Genomic DNA, 18,931 nt, shown 5'->3' on the forward strand with positions numbered 1-18,931 from the left:
GACGCAACTCCACCTCTGATGGCTCTGGGGAGCCAATTCTAGCAGTCAGGGCAGAGCGCCCTTCATTTTGGAGCGCTGGCTCTGAATGCCTCTGCTTCTCACACTAACTGCCCCTGACAGCCAGCCCTCTGCCTCCTGGGAGCCCTGTAGGCCCTGGTGCATCTCAGAGACATGGCTGATATTTTATAGCTAGAGCCTAGAACAGAAAATAGCCTTTGCTTATCGGAGAAGTCAGTGAATCTACTCTGCACGCATCCAGATCTATCCTCCCCATGCATGTACGTTGAATGTCCATTTGTCCATCCATACAGACACCGCATTTCCCTACACACACACACACACACACACACACACATTGGATATCCATAGTTTCTAAAACGCATCACTAACATGTCAATTAATCCTCAAACCATATATTTATCCATCCATTCATTTGACAAGTGCTTTATTGAACACCTAACATGTGCCAGGCTCTGTTCTAAGCACCGGGGACACATCTGTGTTCTAGTAGCATTATAGTTTGTTTTTTCCATGTGCCAAATGAGAAAATTGTGGCGCAGAGAGGTGCGACGATTTGGCTGAGGTTGCACAGCTGGGCAGGGGCAGAGTCAGGGCTAGGATGCAGGTCCCCCAGCTCCAGGTCTGATGGTTTTCCCCCCTGAACTGCTTCTGCCCCTTCACTCATGGCTGACCTGTGCCCACATTCAGAGAAGCAGCTCCGTGTGGCTGGGGCTTTCCTGGAAGGGCCACGCCTCCCCCTGGTTGTCAGGTACCCAGAGGCCGGTGGGTAGGGAGGACATTCTCTGACCCCACCACCAATCTCTGTGTGTCCTGCTCTCTGCCCCCGTGGTGGTCCTCAGGTCACGAGTACGCGGAGGAGAACCTGGGCTTTGCGGGTGTGGTCGAGCCCGAGAACCTGGCCCGGGAGAGGAAGATGCAGTGGGTGCAGAGGCAGCGGATGGAGCGCAAGAGCACGGTGGGGGCTTGGGTCCAGGAGGGGCCCGAGGGCACTCCCCAGCAGGAGCCCCTCTCTGCTGAGCTGGGGCCTGCAGGCCCCTCCCCAGAGCTCTGACGGGGGAGGGGGCGGCTCCGTTCACAGGCCTTCAAGCGAGGCCTCCTGGACCCTGAGACAGGGTAGGGGGTGGGGAGGCTTCCCTGACTGGGTCTATTTTCCAGATTCTCTCCGCTCAACCTGGTGCCTCTCGTCCCACAGTGCCCGTCCACCCTGGGAGAAGAGCGCTCCTACAACCCATTCCTGAGGACCCACTGCCTGGTGCTGCAGGAGGCCCTGGGGCCAGGCCCGGGCCCCACTGGGGACGACAGCTACTCCCGGGCCGAGCTCCTGGAGAAGCTCCGCCGGCTGAAGGACCTGCACAAGAGCAAGTGACAGCCCCCACCCCATCCCAGCCCGCCCCCCGCGGCGGGGAGGCCACCCGTCGCCCGCACCACACCATCGCTCTCATCGCTACCACCCGCCACCTCCACCGGCGCCCACGGCGGGCATCAGTCCCAGCACTGTCAGGGGAGGAGGGTCGAGGTGATGAGGACGTGAGACCGAGGAGGAGGCTGGTGGAAGGCTTGGAGACCCCACCGGTGAGGCTGAGTTATCCGGGGCGAGAGGAAAGGCAGAGCCTTGGGACATCTCCAGAGCCAGCTGGGAGGGCGCCTCCTCTCCTGCCCTGTTCCTGCCCGGGCAGTGAGGGGTCGTCTTCCCCCTTCTCCCATCCAGGGTTAGGAAAGACGGTCCCCCAAAGTGGCCTGAGGTGTGGTGCCTTGGAAAAGCGGTCACTCAGAGGGGGAGCTGGGCTCTGGTGTCCTGAGACACTGGCCCTCCTCCCCAAGCCTCCCCCCCCCCCGCCCCTCCTCCCCCTCCCCCCCCCCCCCCCCCACTCCACAAAAGCATTTTTCAAACAGCCATTTCTGAGAAAGATGAAAGGGCTAGAAGTCTGGCTGTCTGGACAATCTCGGCCTCAGTGACTACCCTACAGCCTGGAAAAGGGAGGGTCCTGGTTGCCACGGAAACTGGAAGGCTCCTCGTGCAGCAGGCCTCCGCCCCTGCCTGGGGCCCAAAGGACTCCCCTTTCCAGGGGAGAGAAAGCCATCTTCCGGCCCCCGGCCACGGCAGTTTTCTCCTGACGGTCCTTGTTCTTAGGAACTTCTGCCTTGCTCTAACTCCTTCTTTATCCTCTCAGTCCCGCTCTGCTTTTAGTTATAAAGACATTATTCATCTGGCCCTCTGCGGTTTGCCAAGAACATCCCCATGTCATTTCTCATTTGATCCTTGGTCCCACCCTGGCTGGGGGTGGGGGTCTGCGCAGCAGAGCGCAGAAGTCAGAAGTCCGGGAGCAGACTGCTGTCAGAGTGGCGGCTTCCAGGACCCCAGGCCTGGGCCCTTCCCCGCAGCTCAGCCTCTCCTCTGGTCTCTAGTCCAAGTCCTTCTGGAGCCAAAGAGAGGAACCATAAGGTCCTCGAGCGGGCATACCTCGGGTCAACCAGGAGCCTTCGCTTCCTGTGTGCAAGCCTTCCCTCGGGCTCCGCTCACCTCTGCTGAGACTCCAAGAAGACCCCTCCCTTCAGCTTCCCCTCATCGTCCCGCCTCTGCCTCCCTCTCCAGCCACAGCCTCTGGTACCAATTCTAGCAATACCACCAGAATAGAGTTCCCTGTCCCCCAAGACATGCAGTTTCATGCCTCTGTGCCTTCGCTCATGCTGTTTCTTCAGACTGGAATGCCTTTCCCCTGCCCCTCCGGCCTTGTCTGCCTGGCAAACACCCATTCATCTCTCACAATCCCCCTCAAAGGCCCCCTCCTCCGGGAAGACCTCCCCCATGCCCCTCGCCCTCCAGGCTACCTCTGCTCTTTGTAAATGCTTCTCTCGTGGCAGTTATCACACTGTATTTTACTTGTTTACATGTTTGTCTCCCCTTCTAGACTGTGAACCTTTCAGGGCATGGACTGTATCTTAATGCATCTCTGTATTTCTGCGCCTAGCACGGTGCCTAGCACACAGTAGGCGCTCAATAAATCTTGAATGAATGGATAATTTAACCGGCGCTTGGTCACTCAGTGAGATCGTCTTTATGGCTGGTCCCACTTTCCCGTCTCCGTCACAGGTCTGCTAACTTGAACTTACTGCTCTCCAAGAGCCTTGGCCGGAAACAGTGCTATAAATACATGCTCCCGTGGCTCGTGTGCACTTGTTCGGGATTACAATGTGCTTCCCTTAGCGTTTTCCAGAGCTTGAGAGGCACAGGTGCACCACTGGCAGCGAGGGAGAGGAATAGCACTGAGGGGCAAGGCCTTGGTGCCGGCCCCTCTTGACGCGTTCTAGCAGAGTCAGACTCCAGGTCAGCACCGTCCGTCAACCATCTTGAGTTAAACGTTAACACCATGGTTGTGTTTTCATTGTATTTACCTTTGAGGCCAATGTTTTTGGCAAGTGATAGCAGTTTTCTTTTCTTTTTTTAATTTATTTTTTTTCCACAAAGTGACCACAGTTTTCAACTCACGAAAGAGGAACAAAGTCCAGGTGGCATTGTGGGCATGGCAGAACTCTGCAAGGTGGCCCTGACATGCCTGATGACTGGGAAGTACCAGCTTAGTTCCACATTTCCTCGGGGCCGGACCAAGGCATGGTTTTCCCACACCTGGCCACAATTCGGCTTCCCCTCTTAGGCGCCCCTCACCCCAAGCTAGGGACTTTGGCACTGGCCTCCCTGACCTGGACCAGGGCTGCGCTTAGGGTAGGCAGGGAGGAAGGGGCCATGGTCCTCACCTTCCTGAAGAAGAGAAGTTCTCTGTGTTCTGTGGTTGTCTCTGGATCACTCCTGTCTTGAACGGGCAAGCCCCCAGGGCCAGGTCTCTTTGGGGAAGCCCAGCTTCAGGGGCACTTGGCGACAGTTCTCTGGGGCTGGCAAAACATTTCTGTAGAGCCTTGGGTGACCCTCCCACTGGGGCATCACCCCGAATGACAGATGGCACGCGCTTTTCAAGGTGCTGGAACTGACCGGCCACAACCACGCTGCCGGCCCTTTGCTTGCAAGAGAGCGGGTGCCACCAGCCTTAGGGACTCCGGCTCCATTCCCAGTTCTGTCATTCAACATCCAAGTGACCTCGGGCAAATTTCCCTTCCATGACCTCGGTTTCTCCACTTTCCATAGAGATGACAACCTTGAAGGAGTCAGAACCCTTTCAGGTGCGAGGGACATACTCAACACTTAGGAGCTTAAAACTAAGAGGAAAATTTATCAGCTGGTGAAATTAAGAAGTGTGGGATTATGTCACGGTGACTTCAGGCACGGCTGGATCCACAGAGTCAAAGGGCAGTTTTATCATTCAGCTCAGTTTTCTTCTGTATTGGTACCCTTCTCTGCCAGGCTTTCTCCCTGCAGTGGAAAGATCATCTCTAAATGCTAGGCTTCCAGGCCACTAGTTCATCAAACTTAGCAGAACCTCCAGTAATCCCAGAGACTGAGTTTCATTGGTTCAGCTTGAGTCATGTGCCCAACCCTGAACCAATCATAGGAGTTAGGGGAAAGGGCCCCTCTCACTGCCAGGTTAGGTCACATGACCACTCTCGGAAGGGCAGTGTCAGACCCAACTGAAAGGTGCCCTGTGTGGAAAATGTCCCCCAAAGTAATAGGGACTCTGGTACCAGAAATGAGGCAAGGCAGCAAAATCATAAATCTTCACCGACAATCCCACTTACTAGAGGCTATTAGGAGAGTCAGATGAGAAAAGGTATATGAAGTCACTTTGGAAAATGGTACATCAGATTCCTGGTGCGATAATTACTTGTATAGAAGAGCATAGGTACGTGGCCACAAAGGTATTTGAATATGTAGTTTTAAAAATAACCAGCAAGTTAGGGCACCTGGATGGCTCAATAAGTGTCTGACTCTCTGTTTCAGTTCAGGTCATGATCTCACGGTTCAGCGGTTCAGGCCTCACATTAAGCTCTGTGCTGACAATGCAGAGCCTGCTTGGGATTCTCTCTCTCCCTCTCTCTCTGTCCCTCCCCTGCGCTCTCTCTCTCAAAATAAATAAATAAACTTCAAAAAATACTGAAAAAAATATGGGGTGCCTGGGTGGCTCAGTCGGTTGAGCGTCCAACTTCGGCTCAGGTCATGATCTTGTGGTTTGTGAGTTCGAGCCCCGCATCAGGCTCCGTGCTGACATTGCAGAGCCTGGAGCCTGCTTCGGATTCTGTGTCTCCCTCTCTCTGCCCCTTCCCCGCTCATGTTGTGTCTCTCTCTGTCAAAAATAAATTAACATTAAAAAAAATTTTTTTAACCTGTATTCATTTTTGAAAGACAGAGAGAGACAGAGCACAAGCCAGGGTGGGGTGAGAGGGAGGAGGACACAGAATCCGAAGCACACTCCAGGCTCTGAGCTGTCAGCACGGAGCCCGACGCGAGGCTTGAACTCACAAACCACGAGATCATGACCTGAGCCGAAGTTGGACGCTCAACCGACTGAACCACCCAGGCTCCGCCCCCCCCCAATTTTTTTTTAATAAATAAAAAATAAAAAAATAAAAAATACTGAAAAAATAAAAATAGCATTTTTTCCTGAATCACAGGCTGTCTCTAGGGGCAGAAAAGGAAAAAGAGAGGGAACACTAAATGGGCAGACTTAGGGGTTCAAGGGAAGAACGGAGACCAAGGAAGCTGTCGATATGAACATGAAAAGTTTGGGCATACCTGGGTGTGTTCAGGGTGGTCTTAGACCTCCACGGCCCTGGCCACAAATGAAGCCTTTGAAAGTGGGTGGGCAACTAACCCTAACGGTCAATAAACCCTTGGCAATCACACTTACTGAGTTCCTAACTATAGGTACAGCCCCACAAAAGATGCAGAGAAAGCCATCTGTTTCAGGGTTCTTCAGAAAAGCAGAACCAATAGAAAATGAGATGACAGATGGTAGATGATGATAGATCGATCAATAGATTGATAAATGATAGATAGATGATAAGGTGGGACAGGGTGGCAGAGAGAGAACTTGGAGAGGGACCAGTCTGGACGGGAATATTGGTTCTGCCTCTGGTTGACTGTGGGTGATGCTACACAGGCATCTCAGGTCACCGAGCCTCATTCTGGAGCGGCTGGAAAACTAAATGACATGAATGGTGTTCAGCGAACAGCCTCTCTCTCCTCTTACTGTTATTAATAAACTTAGGGCCAGTCCATCGGGTACAGTAGGACAAACTGATTAAGAACCCAGACTCTGGAGACAGCCCATCCGGATTGGGGTCCACGCTGTCGATTTATTAACTGGGTGACCTTGGGCAAGTTACTTAGCTTTTCTGGGCCTCTGCTCGTCATACGTCCAATGAGGATGTGGCTTGGAAGCTGATTGTGAGGATTAAACGGGTTAACACCTGCAGGGCTGAGCACAGAGTGAGCCCTCTCTCTGTTAACGGCTGTTAACAGAGCCGATCCCAGCGGCTAGAGGACACAGGCCGTCCCTGTCACAGGTTCAGAGAGGCCAACTGTCCCACATGGCTACACAGCTGGTATGTCAACCTGGAACCATGTGGCCTTCCACTGGCCTAGCGGCCCTAAGGGGGGATGGTAACAAGGGCCTGTAGCACATCTCTTCCAGAGGTTTAAAAATAAGATTAACAGCGCACCTGCGTGGCTCAGCTGTTACGCATCTGACTTCGCCTCAGGTCATGATCTCACGGTTTGTGAGCTCAAGCCCCACTTCAGGTAAACCCGAGTCCTGCTTCGGGGGAGCCCCACTTCTCTCTCTCTGCCCCTCACTCACTCGTGCCCTCTCTCTCCCTCTCAAAAAATTAGATTAACAAACTGGATGTTGATCCTTCCGTGAACCACTTTGTCAAATTTCTTTCTCTCCTAGCAGCTGGCAGGAAACAGCCAGCACCAGTGGGGAGGGATTTGGGGGAGGGGGCGGTGAGAGAGAACCTGGCCTCCCAGGAGGGGGAGCCTTTGCGGACAGGCAGGCGGGAGTCCTGGGCAGCTAGAGGGGCCTGACCAAGGAGAGGCGAGGGGGTAGGGGGAAAACTCCAGAAAGGGTAGAGGGCTCTGGGAGGAAATCTCCCCTCCGGTCAGGAGTTGAGGGAGGTGAAGTGCAGTAAGGAGGGGAACTGCCTGGGCACCCCTCCTCCAAGAGCCTCGAGACCACAATTTGCTTCTTTTTTTCTCTTTGTCCTGATAATCAAACCTTATGTAATTTACATATGAAAGCAATAGGGTTCGCCTTTTTTTGGATTTTATTTAAATCTTCTATTTTTTACCAACAACTTTATTGAGATATAATTTCCATACCACAAAATCCATCCTTTCAAAGAGTACAATTCAGCGGCTTTGTGTTCACTGTTTTGTGACCATCACCATCTAATTTTAGAACATTTTCATTCGTCCCCCAAAGAAACCCTGTGCCTGTTTGATGTCGCTCCGTGCCTCCCCGCACCCACACTCGGCAACCACCGGATCTACTTTCTGTCTCCACAGAGTTGCCTCTTCTGGACGTTTCACATAAATAGGATCAGACAATTTGTGGTCTCTTGTGACTTGCTCCTCTCACGTGGCATTTCCTCAAGGCTCATGTTGCAGCGCGCATCACGACTTTCCTCTTTTAATGGCTGAATGATAGATACTGCATTGTGTATATATGCACCGTGTTTTGTTTATCCACCTGTCAGTTGACAGTTGACTCGTTTCCACTTTTTGCCTATTCTGAATCACGATGCTATGAACATCTGGGGTACAGGTTTTTTGAGTAGACAGATGTTTTCAGTTCTCTTGGGTATAGACCTAGGAGTGTAATTGCTAAGTCATACGTTAACTCTACATTTAACTTTTTGAGGAACAAACTACTTCCTAAAGTAGTTGTGCGTTCTCTTAATGCCCTGGCAGTCTCCATGTGCAGAGAAACGCTTATTCAGAATTCACTCAAAATAAAATTAAAAAAATAATAAAATTAGAGGCACCTGGCTAGTTCAGTTGGTAGAGCATGCAACTCTTTTTTTTTTTTTTAAGTTTATTTATTTATTGTTGAGGGAGAGAGAGAGAATGAGAGCTGCTTAACTGACTGAGCCACCCAGGCACCCAGAAGCATGCAACTCTTGATCTCCGGTCGTGAGTTCAAGCCCCACATTGGGCATGGAGCTTACTTAAAAAATAATAATAATAAATACAATTTTAAAAGATACTCAATTTCTTAAATTGCAAAATTTTAAGCATAAGCATTTTTAAAACTTTTAAGTTCAACTTATCAGCCATATTTTAATTATACATCCAGTAAATGTTAATAATAACTTTTAAGGGGGCTTTAATTAATAATTGGTCCTCTTTTCAGGCCTGGGTGGCTCAATCAGTTGGGCATCCAACTTAGGCTCAGGTCATGATCTCGCAGTTCATGAGTTTGAGTCCCATGTCGGGCTCTGTGCTGACAGCTCAGAGCCTGGAGCCTGCTTCAGATTCTGTGTCTCCCTCTCTCTCTGCCCCCCCCCCCCCCAGCTCATGCATGCTTTCTTACTCTCTCAAAAATAAATAAAAACATTTTAAAAACTTTAAAACAATTGGTCCTCTTTTCAAAGTTAAAACTGCTTTAAGCAGTTTATGTTGTATTTATTCATTCCAGATATTCCATTTCTTTTTTAAAAGCAATTGATCATATATGTCGATTATATCTCATAAAGCTGGAAAAAGGTAAAGTAAAATAGAAAGAATTCCATGCTCTTAAAAAAAGAGAAACGAGCCCCCAAGCACTCTAATTGCAGTTTGATTGGAAGTAAAGACAGAAACATAGTAAATTTTAAGGTTTTTTAAAAAATGTTTTGGTTGTACTTACAATCCCAGTAAGAATTTACCTTCAACGTTCAGTCTAAATCAACTATTCAATGGCTCAATGTATTTATTTATTTTAAGATGTTGTGTTTATTTGTTTTTAAGAAATCTCTACACCCAACGTGGGACTCAAACCTACAACCCCAAGATCAAGAGTCACGCACTCCACCGACCAAGCCAGCCAGTTGCCATTCAACTGCCTGATTTAAATCAGCATCTCAAGACATCTTTTAAGCACGCTTCCATGCCAATTTTTTTAAAGAACTTGAAATACTAAAGATGCACAATATAACACACAAAAAAATTAATATTGTGAGTTCGATTTTCTTAAGCAGTTCCACACATAATTCTGAATCTTCCTGAAGATGGGGTGCCTGGGTCACTCGGTTGGTCAAGCATCAGACTCTTGATTTCAGCTTAGGTCATGATCCCAGGGTCATGAGATCAAGCCCCACATCAGGCTCTGCACTGAGCATGGAGCTTGCTTAAGATTCTCTCTCTCTCCCGGGGCGCCTGGGTGGCTCAGTCGGTTAAGCGTCCGACTTGGGCTCAGGTCATGATCTCACAGTTGGTGAGCTTGAGCCCCGCATTGGGCTCCATGCTAACAGTTCAGAGCCTGGAGCCTGCCTTGGATTCTGTGTCCTTCTCTCTCTCTGCCCCTCCCCTGCTCGCACTCTGTCTCTCTCTCTCTGTGTAATAAATAAACATTAAAAAAAAAAAAAGATTCTCTCTGCCCCTCTCCTGGCCTCATAGGCCTCATACATGCCCTCTCTCTCTCTCATAAATAGAGATGATAGATAGATCTCCCCAAAGTGGAATGGATAGATAATCTATGAGAAGACATTTGAAGATTACCTTCTCAAGTGCTATGGTGGGGGTCGGGGGAACAACTTCTTAAGTGACTGAAGTTTCTCAACAAGATTTTTCTTTTTTTTTTGTGACTCTATCAGGCTGAACCTCCTACAGCTGCTATGATGCAGACTCTAACACTTCCAAGGTCGGGACCAGATAGCCCACAGCTGGGGTTTGAGTCATATCAGACCTCAATTACCGTCTTTGTCACTAATCACTACCCATGTTGTAGCGCCTCTCATTTGAATTCAGTGTATCATCTATTTACAGTTTCAGTTTTCTTTGAATTCTCTCTAACCCTGGAGCCAGACTGCCTCCAGTTGAGCCCTGACTCTTCCAATTAGAGTTGACCCTTGAACAATGTGGGGGTTAGAGGGGCTGACACTCCCCCTTTTCCTGCACAGTTGAAAGTCTGGTACAGTAGTAACTCCTGGCTGGTTCAGTTGGTGGGGCATGTGACTCTTGATCTCAGGGTCATGAGGTCAAGCCCCATGTTGGGTGTAGATACTACTTAAATAAATAAATAAACTTAAGGGGCGCCTGGGTGGCTCAGTCAGTTGAGCGCCTGACTCTTGATTTTGGCTCAGGTCATGATCCTAGGGGCATGGGATCGAGCCCCACGTCAGGCTCCTCACTGAGCATGGAGTCTGTTTAAGATTGTCAGGGCACCAGGGTGGCTCAGTTGGATTAAGGGTCTGACTTCAGCTGAGGTTGTGATCTCACAGTTCGGTTCATGAGTTCAAACCCCACATCAGGCTCTACACTGATAGTGCAGAGCTTGCTTGGGATTCTCTCTCCCTCTCTCTGCCTCTCCCCCGCTCACACGCGTGCTCTCTCTCTCTCTTGCTCTCTCTCTCAAAATAAAAATAAAAAAACCTTTAAACAAAAATAGAGATTTTTAAAAAAAGATCCTCTCTCCCTCTGCCCCTCTCCCCCACTCTTGCACTCTCTCTAAAAATAAATAAATGGGGGCGCCTGGGTGGCTCAGTCAGTAGAGTGTCTGACTTCGGCCTAGGTCATGATCTCACTGTTCTGGAGTTCGAGCCCCACGTTGGGCTCTGTGCTGACAGCTCAGAGCCTGGAGCCTGTTTCAGATCCTATGTCTCCCTCTCTCTCTCTGCCCTTCCCCAACTCGTGCTCTGTCTCTGTCTCTCTCTCTCTCTCAAAAATAAAAATTAAATTTTTAAAGATAAAAATAAATAAATAAATAAACTTAAAAAAAGTAAATAAAACTTAACATTGCATAAGGGGCACCTGGGTGGATCAGTCGGTTGAGCACCTATTGATTTTGGCTCAAGTCATGATCCCAGGGGCATGGAATCGAGCCCCACGTTGGGCTCCTCACTGGGTGTGGAGTCTGTTTAAGATTCACTCTCTCTCTCTCTCTCTCTCTCTCTCTCTCTCGGGGCGCCTGGGTGGAGCAGTCGATTAAGCATCCAACTCTTGGATCTCGGTTCAGGTAATGATCTCGCAGTGTGTGGGTTGGAGCCCCGCACTGGGTTCTGTGCTGAGGGTGCCGAGCCTGCTTGGGATTCTGTCTCCTTCTCTCGGCCCCTCCCCCACTGGTACCCTAGTTCTCAAAATAAATAAATAAACTTAAAAAAAATTTTTTTTTAATTTCTTTCTCTCTTGGGGCACCTGGGTGACTCGGTCGGGTAAACATCTGACTCTTGATTCCAGCTTAGGTCGTGATCTCACAGTTTCATGAGTTTGAGCCCCAAGTCAGGCTCTGCACTGACCATGCGAAGCCTGCTTGGGAGTCTCTCTCTCTACCTCTCTCTCTGCTCCTCCTCCCCACTCATGCTCTCTCTCACTCTCTCGAAATAAACAAATAAAGCTAAAAGGGGGGAAAAAAGCCTTAACATTTTGTTTAAAGAAAAAAAGAAAATCCGGGTAAAATTACTAACAGCCTACTATCGACCCGAAGCCTTACAGATAACGCAAACGGTTGATTAACACATATTTTGTATGTTATAAGTATTATATACAGTACTCTTCCAATAAAGTAAGCTAGAGAAAATGTTATTAAGAAATCATAAGGAAGAGGGGCGCCTGGGTGGTGCAGTCGGTTGAGCGTCCGACTTCAGCCAGGTCACGATCTCGCGGTCCGTGAGTTCGAGCCCCGCGTCAGGCTCTGGGCTGATGGCTCAGAGCCTGGAGCCTGTTTCCGATTCTGTGTCTCCCTCTCTCTCTGCCCCTCGCCCGTTCATGCTCTGTCTCTCTCTGTCCCAAAAATAAATAAACGTTGAAAAAAAAATTAAAAAAAAAAAGAAATTATAAGGAAGAGAAAATACATTTACAGTACTGTACTATACTTCTTGAAAAATATCCACATATAAGTGGCAGTTCAAACCCGTGCTGCTCAAGGGTCAACTGTATTGACTGGGTCAACCTGGAAGACATTTAACCTCTCGGGGCCTCAGTTTTCTTAGCCATACAGTGCAGGGGGGAAAGCATCTACCCACAGGGTTAGTCTGAGTATTACATGAGATCACGTATGTGCAGCCTCCAGAACAGTGTCTGGTCTGCTGTGAGTATGGTTTAAGGGTTTGTGGTCACTGTCATTGTTATCGCCATCACTCTTACATGTAGCACTGTTCACGTGGCATCTGACTGGGTTCTATGCAGGTGAGGCCATGTCTGACTCTGGGCCACAACTTCTAAGGTCATTCTTTTTTTCTTTTTTTAGATTCCTTTTTTTTTTTTTTTTTTTTTTTAGTACTCTCCACATCAAAAGGGGGGCTCAAACTCACGACCCGGAGATCAAGGTTTGCATGCTCTTCTGACTGAGCCAGCCAGGGCTCCCTAAGGTCATTCTAGTGACCCCTGTCATCCCTCTGCCGTGTCAAATGCTCCCTCTGCAGGACAATACTTCAGACATGGCCTGAGCCCCAGATCACAGTTCCTACCATTGCTTTCAAGGTCTGGTGGTTTAGTGAGGTGTGTTGGTGGCCCTTTAAGAGGCGATAGCTGGCTTCCGGTTGCCATGGAGACAGCTGAACACAGATCGGGTAGCAGAAAGCAGGATGTCCTCCAAACATCAATCCACAGGTGGGAAGAGGGCTGGCAGGACTAGAAGCTGAAGGGGCATCTTCTCCCTCACAATCCTCCTTGGGGTGGCCTTGGAGGATGCTGCTTTGAGGACCACTGTCCCATGCCTGTCCTCCCCAAGAATGCCATCTCAGCCTTTCCTCTGTCCCTAGGCCCCAGAGCCAAGGACCACCAGCCCTCAGCCCGCGAGAGTTCGCCACCCCTAGAGGCCAATGCCGAAGCCATCCACTTCCTCAACAACCTCCGTGAGCCTGGACAGTGCAGGGGGCGGGGGTGGCGGGGGAGGGGGGGCGGCAGGAAGAGAGAAGACACAGCCCTGGCCCACGGCTCTCTCAGCCTTGATTGGCCTGAGACTCAGAAAGCAACGGGGGGGGGGGGGGGACCTATTTGTCAATAACCATCAAGGAAGGACCCCAAGCACATGGGGACTTGGGGGGGGAGGGGTCTTCATCCGCTGGCTGTCGCAGAGGCCAAGGGAACGAGGCAGGAGCTGCCTGAGACACGTGGGATGAGGAGAGGGTGACTGGAGGGTCAGAGAGTCGGGCGGGGGGGGGGGGGCTGGGGCTTTATCTGCCCCCATGGGACCCTCACCCCCAGAGCAGGAGGAGCTGCAGATGCTGCTGTTCTCCGAGACCCTGGCCATGGTCTCAGACACGGGGGAGCCTGAGGGAGAGCTGACCATCGAAGTGCAGAGAGGGAAATACAAAGACGAATTTGGCGTTATGTCGCACTGCCTCCTCGTGCACGCCTTTAGCCAGGGCTTCGTGGACAAAATGCTCTGCGGAATCTCCCTCCTGGGTAGAGCTCTTGCTGCCTGACTGGCTTCACCTCCATCCTTCCTCCCACCCCTCCCCCCATGCCTAGGACCTTTGCTCAGGACCAACCCTCCACTTCACCTTGGGAGCAGAATGAGGCAAAGAGGAGTATGGGAGGTGGGGGTGACGGGGAGGTTCATCACAGCCACAGACTTAAGACAAGAGCACCACCTAGTTTTTCCCCACGGTCACACTGCACCTGAGTCCTCCAGCCTGGGCCACCGCCCTGCCTCCCTGCAATCTCCAGTCCTGTCCCCGGTGATGGCGACGTTCTCCTCCTACCCCAGGCTATCTTTCGTGGGACCTGCATATCATGGAACAACATACCCAGGAGTTTATCAAGGTACCTCCTGGGGCCCCCAGCTTTGGTTCCAAACCAGGTGTCAGAATAGAGACCCTGGGAGAGAGGGAGGGAAGAAGTGGGGGGGGGGGGCTCAGTGGAATGTTACCCCAACTGTCCCCGAGTTACCCTGCAATCCCCACCACACACAACCTGGAAGCCAATCTATCGGGGGCAGCAGGTGGCTTCTCATGACCTTCTCCTAATACAAAACCTTGGAAGCCCAGCATCTTCCGGGGGGCCACACGGGCTGGCCTTTCCCAGAGCCTGGCCTTTCCCAAGGGCCTGTCACTACCTCGCCTCCAAATTCTCCTGCTCTGTGCCTCCCACACCCTGCCCCGGCCACCTCGCTGACTTCTGGAACATGAACCATTTTACACATTGGAAACCTACTCATGCCTAAGAACCTTCCCACAGAAACCATTCCCATCTTTTAAAACCCATATTCTAGGGGCGCCTGGGTGGCGCAGTCGGTTAAGCGTCCGACTTCAGCCAGGTCACGATCTCGCGGTCCGGGAGTTCGAGCCCCGCGTCGGGCTCTGGGCTGATGGCTCGGAGCCTGGAGCCTGTTTCCGATTCTGTGTCTCCCTCTCTCTCTGCCCCTCCCCCGTTCATGCTCTGTCTCTCTCTGTCCCAAAAATAAATAAACGTTGAAAAAAAAAATTTAAATAAATAAATAAAACCCATATTCTAAAGCGCATATGCTTTTGAACTTCGAATTACACCATAACACGCCTTCTGTTCTTTTTTGTTAAAGTTTTAAAAAATGCTTATTTATTTATCCTTGAGAGAGAGAAAACACAAATGGGGGAGGGTCAGAGAGAGGGGGAGACACAGAATCCGAAGCAGGCTCCAGGCTCTGAGCCGTCAGCACAGAGCCTGACTCGGGGCTCAGACTCACCAACCACAAGATCGTGATCTGAGCCAAAGTCAGACGCTTAACTGACTGAGCCACCCAGGCACCCCTGCCTTCTGCTCTTGAACTTTACTACATATGGAAGATTTTCTATCCAAATTTCCCTCAGTTTTGTCGTTTATAAAGGAGAACGGGCCAGGTGGCTTCTGGGGGGGTCCTGTTCGTGTACAGTCGGGTGAGCTCCTGATTCCCCCCTCTGTGCTCTGGCCCTTAGTTGCACATCCTCCCCATGGAGAGGAAGATGAGTCTGGTGAGGCAGGATGACCAGCTGGTCATGACCAGAAGTGTCAAGGAGGGTGAGGTAAGGGTGAGAGACAGGTGGGAGCCGTACCCCACGTCCTCTTGGAAGCCGAGACAAGGGGCCAGATTGTGTCAGACCAGAAGCCTGGCATGGGGACTCAACAAGGACCATATGCCCAATAACTGGCTTTCCCGTCCTCCTCACCCCTTCCCAGATCAACATCCCTGACCCGGATTTTTCCTGAACAGGAAGTGAAGACCGAAGTGACTTTTTTCCCCTGGAGCTCAACTGTGGGCTTTGTCTCCGAGGCTGCCAATCTGCTGTTGCTGAGGGTGATGGCTTGGCGTCAGCTGGTGCCCAGCAATGCCCGTTTCCTGGCCTTGGACACAGAGGGCAAACTCTGCTATTCCACTTATGTAAGTGGTCTCCCTGGCGGGGGGGGGGGGGGGGGCGACTTGGCCTGGGGGAAACGAGAAGGGGCACAGAGATCGCTGAGGTGGGAGAAAAGCCAGCTTGGGGGTGAAAGAAGGAGTGGGCTGGGGCCATGGAGGTGGGACTTCCGGGGCAGAGCCCCAGCAAGACCGCCTTCGTTAGAAGATCACGTTTGACACAGGTGGAGTGGATAAGAGGCACCGAAGCTGTGTGCAGTTGAGAGAAGCAATGCTTTTTGCACCATGGTCAGTCCAGGAAAAGTAATATAGTGGAGGGCTGCTTTTAGAGACGCATTTTTTAAATATCAGGAAATACACCATTTCCAACGGCACTTAAATGCTCTTTTATTGTGTCCCAGACGGGAAGGGTGTTTTTTCTCTTTTATTGTGGCTAAAACTAATCAACACACCTAGGACTTCCTGCAATGGGAGATTTTAAAGCTGTGCCTCTCAACACACATTTTGGGGGCCGCCTGGGTGACTCCGTCGGTTAAGTGTCCGGCTCTTGATTTCAGCTCAGGTCATGATCTCATGGTTCGTGGGCTGGAGCCCCGAGTGGGGCTCTGCCCTGACAGTGCAGAGCCTGCTTGAGATTCTCTCTCTCTCTCTCTCTCTCTCTCAATCAAAATAAGTAAACAGTTTTTAAAAATAAAAACATAAACACACATTTTGGAGGCTGATTTGACCAGCTTTGTAAAGGACATTCTAGTCTTTTCTATCACAAACAACAAACAGCAATGTGTCTGGCACAAACAGGCACACCTCACGTCCCCCCATCTTCTTTGAAACACACGTTTTATGCTAGCACTTTCTCCCCATGGCCACAGCCAGTACAGGGGTTTAAGTTTTAGCTACAACAGGGCAGTCTGCCTGCAGCATGGGCCCAAGGCGGCCACAGACCTCAATCTAGCCCCCTCCTCAGAGCATCACCGGCCCCTACCTCAAATTGCCCAGCGTCCCTCACTCCCCGCCCCACATGCTCCCACCTAATCGGTTGAGCCTCATCCCTGTAACTGACTCGGCCAACTAGAAGCCCTTGGTCATCCAGATGATACAGGTAGGGTTGGGGCACAAGCAGCATGGAACTGGATCCCTAGGAGGGGGTCCCCACTTAACTCGGGGGTGCATCTCAAATCCTGTGGTGCCTGAGGGTCTGGACAGTCAAGGGTTGCTAATCACTGACAAGAAATGAAGCGGCAAAGTGAAGAGGGCCAGGGTGAGATGTGGGGAGACCCTGTTGGGTATCCACCTCGCTTCCCTCCATCTTGGCTGCTGCCAGCAAGCCCTGGGCATCCAGACGATCCAGGTGGGCCACCAGGAGGTGGATGTGTTCATCGTGGAGCAGACTGTCCACTCCGATGAAGGCATCCCTGGTTCCTGCCAGTTCTACCTGCTCTCTGATGGGTGAGCTACTGACAGTGGGGCCAAGGGGGCAGTGTTGAGCACAAGCATGGGTGCTCCATCTTGGGGGCCGGCTTTATCCCTACCATTCGCTCTCCCTTCACATATTTACCATTCTCCTGATGCCTGCCGTGCCTCCCGAGCCCTCACCAAAGAGCTCTGAGCGGCTGAGGAGGTCACTGCTGACCCCACAAGGCCTAAGGCATAGTAGCTAAAGCCGCTGCCACGGGTGGTGGGTGTGATACTGAAGAACACCAAGGTTTGAACAACTTGATACCCGATAGGATAGAATCAATGTGCTGGGAAAAGCATCCTGGCGCCCTCACTGCCAAGCTGGCACCAGCACGGCCCAGGCACCTAATCAGAAGAAAATGGGTGGGGAGGGGGGAAAGAATTTGTTTCTTGAAATTTCCAAAGAGGTATTGATATCATCATTTGTTACACTGGAAAAAAAGTAATCAGAACATTGCTGGCTTTCCTTATTCGATAACTTAGGGTGTTGTTTTTATTTTGAGCATCACATAGCCCGGAGGCTCATCATTTTTAGTGCTAAAGGTCTCATGCCAGACCTGGCACACCAGCACGCGGCAAAAAGGGCATGAACGGGAAAAGCAGGGGCCATCATCTGGGGATCTAGAAATGAACACAACCCTGGAACTCAAGCAGGGTGTTGGGGACCAGTGAAGGGAGACCCCCAGGACGGCTCTCAAGGGAGTGGGCTGGTCTGGGAAGCCCCCCACTCATGTCTGTGTTGTACCCCAGGCACCTGGCCAAGAGGATCCAGGTGGGTTCCCCTGGGTGCTGCATGATCACCAAGATGCCTATTTTGAGGGACAAGGGTGAGTGAAGCCTCTGGCCGGTGGAAGAGTGAAGGAGAGGTGGGAACACCTGGGGCCTTCCAGGGTGCAGGGGCTGGACTGAGTGTGGGATCAGAACCTGAAATCAGATGGAGAAGTTTTGCCCTCTAGCCCCTGACCCCAAGGCAATTAGGGGAGGATCATTTTGCAGGGAACTCCTTCTGGCAACTCTGGCCAGGTGAGCAGAACCCTGGGCTCTTCCCCGAGCCTGCCATTTGGGGGTTCTTGGGCATCCCTCTGTATGCGGGGAAGGTTCCGGGGCTGGGGGTGTGCAGCCTTCCTCCCTCCCCACCCAGATGAGATCGAGCCTGCCCCGGTGTTTGAGAAGAAGCCCCTGGTGTGGGAGGAGGATATGGAGCTCTACTCGAGATTCCTGGGCCGGAAGGTGAGAGAGGCTGCGGTCAGCCTGGGGTCCCCGTTCCTCTCCCCCCTCGCCCAGCATAAACCCCACCATTACTGATGTCCCTCGGTGCCGGCTGGAAACGCACACCCCGAGGGAGCGAAGGGAGGGGTGCGCTCCTGGGGCGCTGGGTCCGCGGGTCGCGCTCACGCTCGGCCCCCCGCCAGGAGGAGCTGCGTGTCAGCCACAACAGCTACCTGCGGCAGCACCCCGAGGCCCAGGCGCTCATCTCGGACTTCCTGCTCTTCCTGCTTCTGCGCCGGCCGGCCGACGTGGTCACTTTCGCCGCCGAGTACTTCGGGCCGTTCGCGAAGCGCAACCCGCCGACCCCCGCCTTGCGCTCCTCCAGCCGGCCCAGCCCCTTCCGCTCGCTGGACCCAGAGCGCCCCACCGACTAGGGCTGGCCCGGCGCCGCGTGCGGGGATGCGCAGGGAGCGGGACATCCCTGACCCCCCGAGGGGATCCAGAGGGACTCACTCCGGAAGCGTGCCTTTTGGACTGCGGTTTGGGGGGGAAATAAACGGGGCGCCTCCGCGGTTCCGCTGTGAGCGCCGGAACCTTCCCTGGCCAGACTATTGTGTTTTGGCTAAAAACAGGAACTGTTCACAGTTTGTCCGCGAATTTCAGTCTTTTTCCGAGAGGCTATGATCAATATCCTTGTTTTACAGAGAAGAAAATAAAGGCGCAGAAAGGTTAAGTAACTCCTAGAGTTAGTACGCAGGAAGCAGGATTCGAACCTGGACGTCGGGAGCCAAAACCCACACCCTTAGTCACTAGGTTAGTGGGGATAAAGGGGCGAGGCTTCCTGGCCCTCA

At 51.7% G+C, this 18,931-nt stretch overlaps 2 protein-coding genes across 11 annotated transcripts in view; both read left to right on the plus strand.

The window, feature by feature from the left end:
• The window catches only part of PNKD (PNKD metallo-beta-lactamase domain containing), a 60,573-nt gene extending 57,526 nt beyond the window's left edge, over positions 1–3,047 (plus strand). For all 7 annotated transcript variants that reach the window (XM_045034470.1, XM_019838661.3, XM_019838663.3 and 4 more), the window contains 2 exons: positions 861–976; positions 1,214–3,047. In XM_045034470.1, the coding sequence (XP_044890405.1) occupies positions 861–976; positions 1,214–1,387 (290 nt within the window). In that variant the 3' untranslated portion in view covers positions 1,388–3,047. The remainder of the gene's footprint in view (positions 1–860; positions 977–1,213) is intronic.
• Positions 3,048–12,645: 9,598 nt separating this feature from the next.
• On the plus strand, positions 12,646–18,678 carry CATIP (ciliogenesis associated TTC17 interacting protein). 4 transcript variants are annotated; one of them, XM_045034471.1, is made up of 10 exons: positions 12,646–12,715; positions 12,868–12,960; positions 13,318–13,513; positions 13,818–13,873; positions 15,001–15,087; positions 15,276–15,443; positions 16,738–16,862; positions 17,622–17,698; positions 18,013–18,101; positions 18,284–18,678. In XM_045034471.1, the coding sequence occupies exons 2-10, from the start codon at positions 12,928–12,930 to the stop codon at positions 18,512–18,514; spliced, it is 1,062 nt and encodes a 353-aa protein (XP_044890406.1). In that variant the 5' UTR covers positions 12,646–12,715; positions 12,868–12,927; the 3' UTR covers positions 18,515–18,678. The 4 variants fall into 4 exon arrangements, with proteins under 4 accessions (XP_044890406.1, XP_003991196.2, XP_019694225.1 ...); XM_003991147.5 differs by having other exon boundaries at positions 12,652–12,715; positions 13,313–13,513; XM_019838666.2 differs by lacking the exon at positions 15,001–15,087 and having other exon boundaries at positions 12,652–12,715; positions 13,313–13,513.
• Positions 18,679–18,931: the final 253 nt, after the last annotated feature.

Source organism: Felis catus, chromosome C1 (assembly GCF_018350175.1).
Source record: "Felis catus isolate Fca126 chromosome C1, F.catus_Fca126_mat1.0, whole genome shotgun sequence".
In the NCBI taxonomy this organism is placed as follows: Eukaryota; Metazoa; Chordata; class Mammalia; order Carnivora; family Felidae; genus Felis; species Felis catus.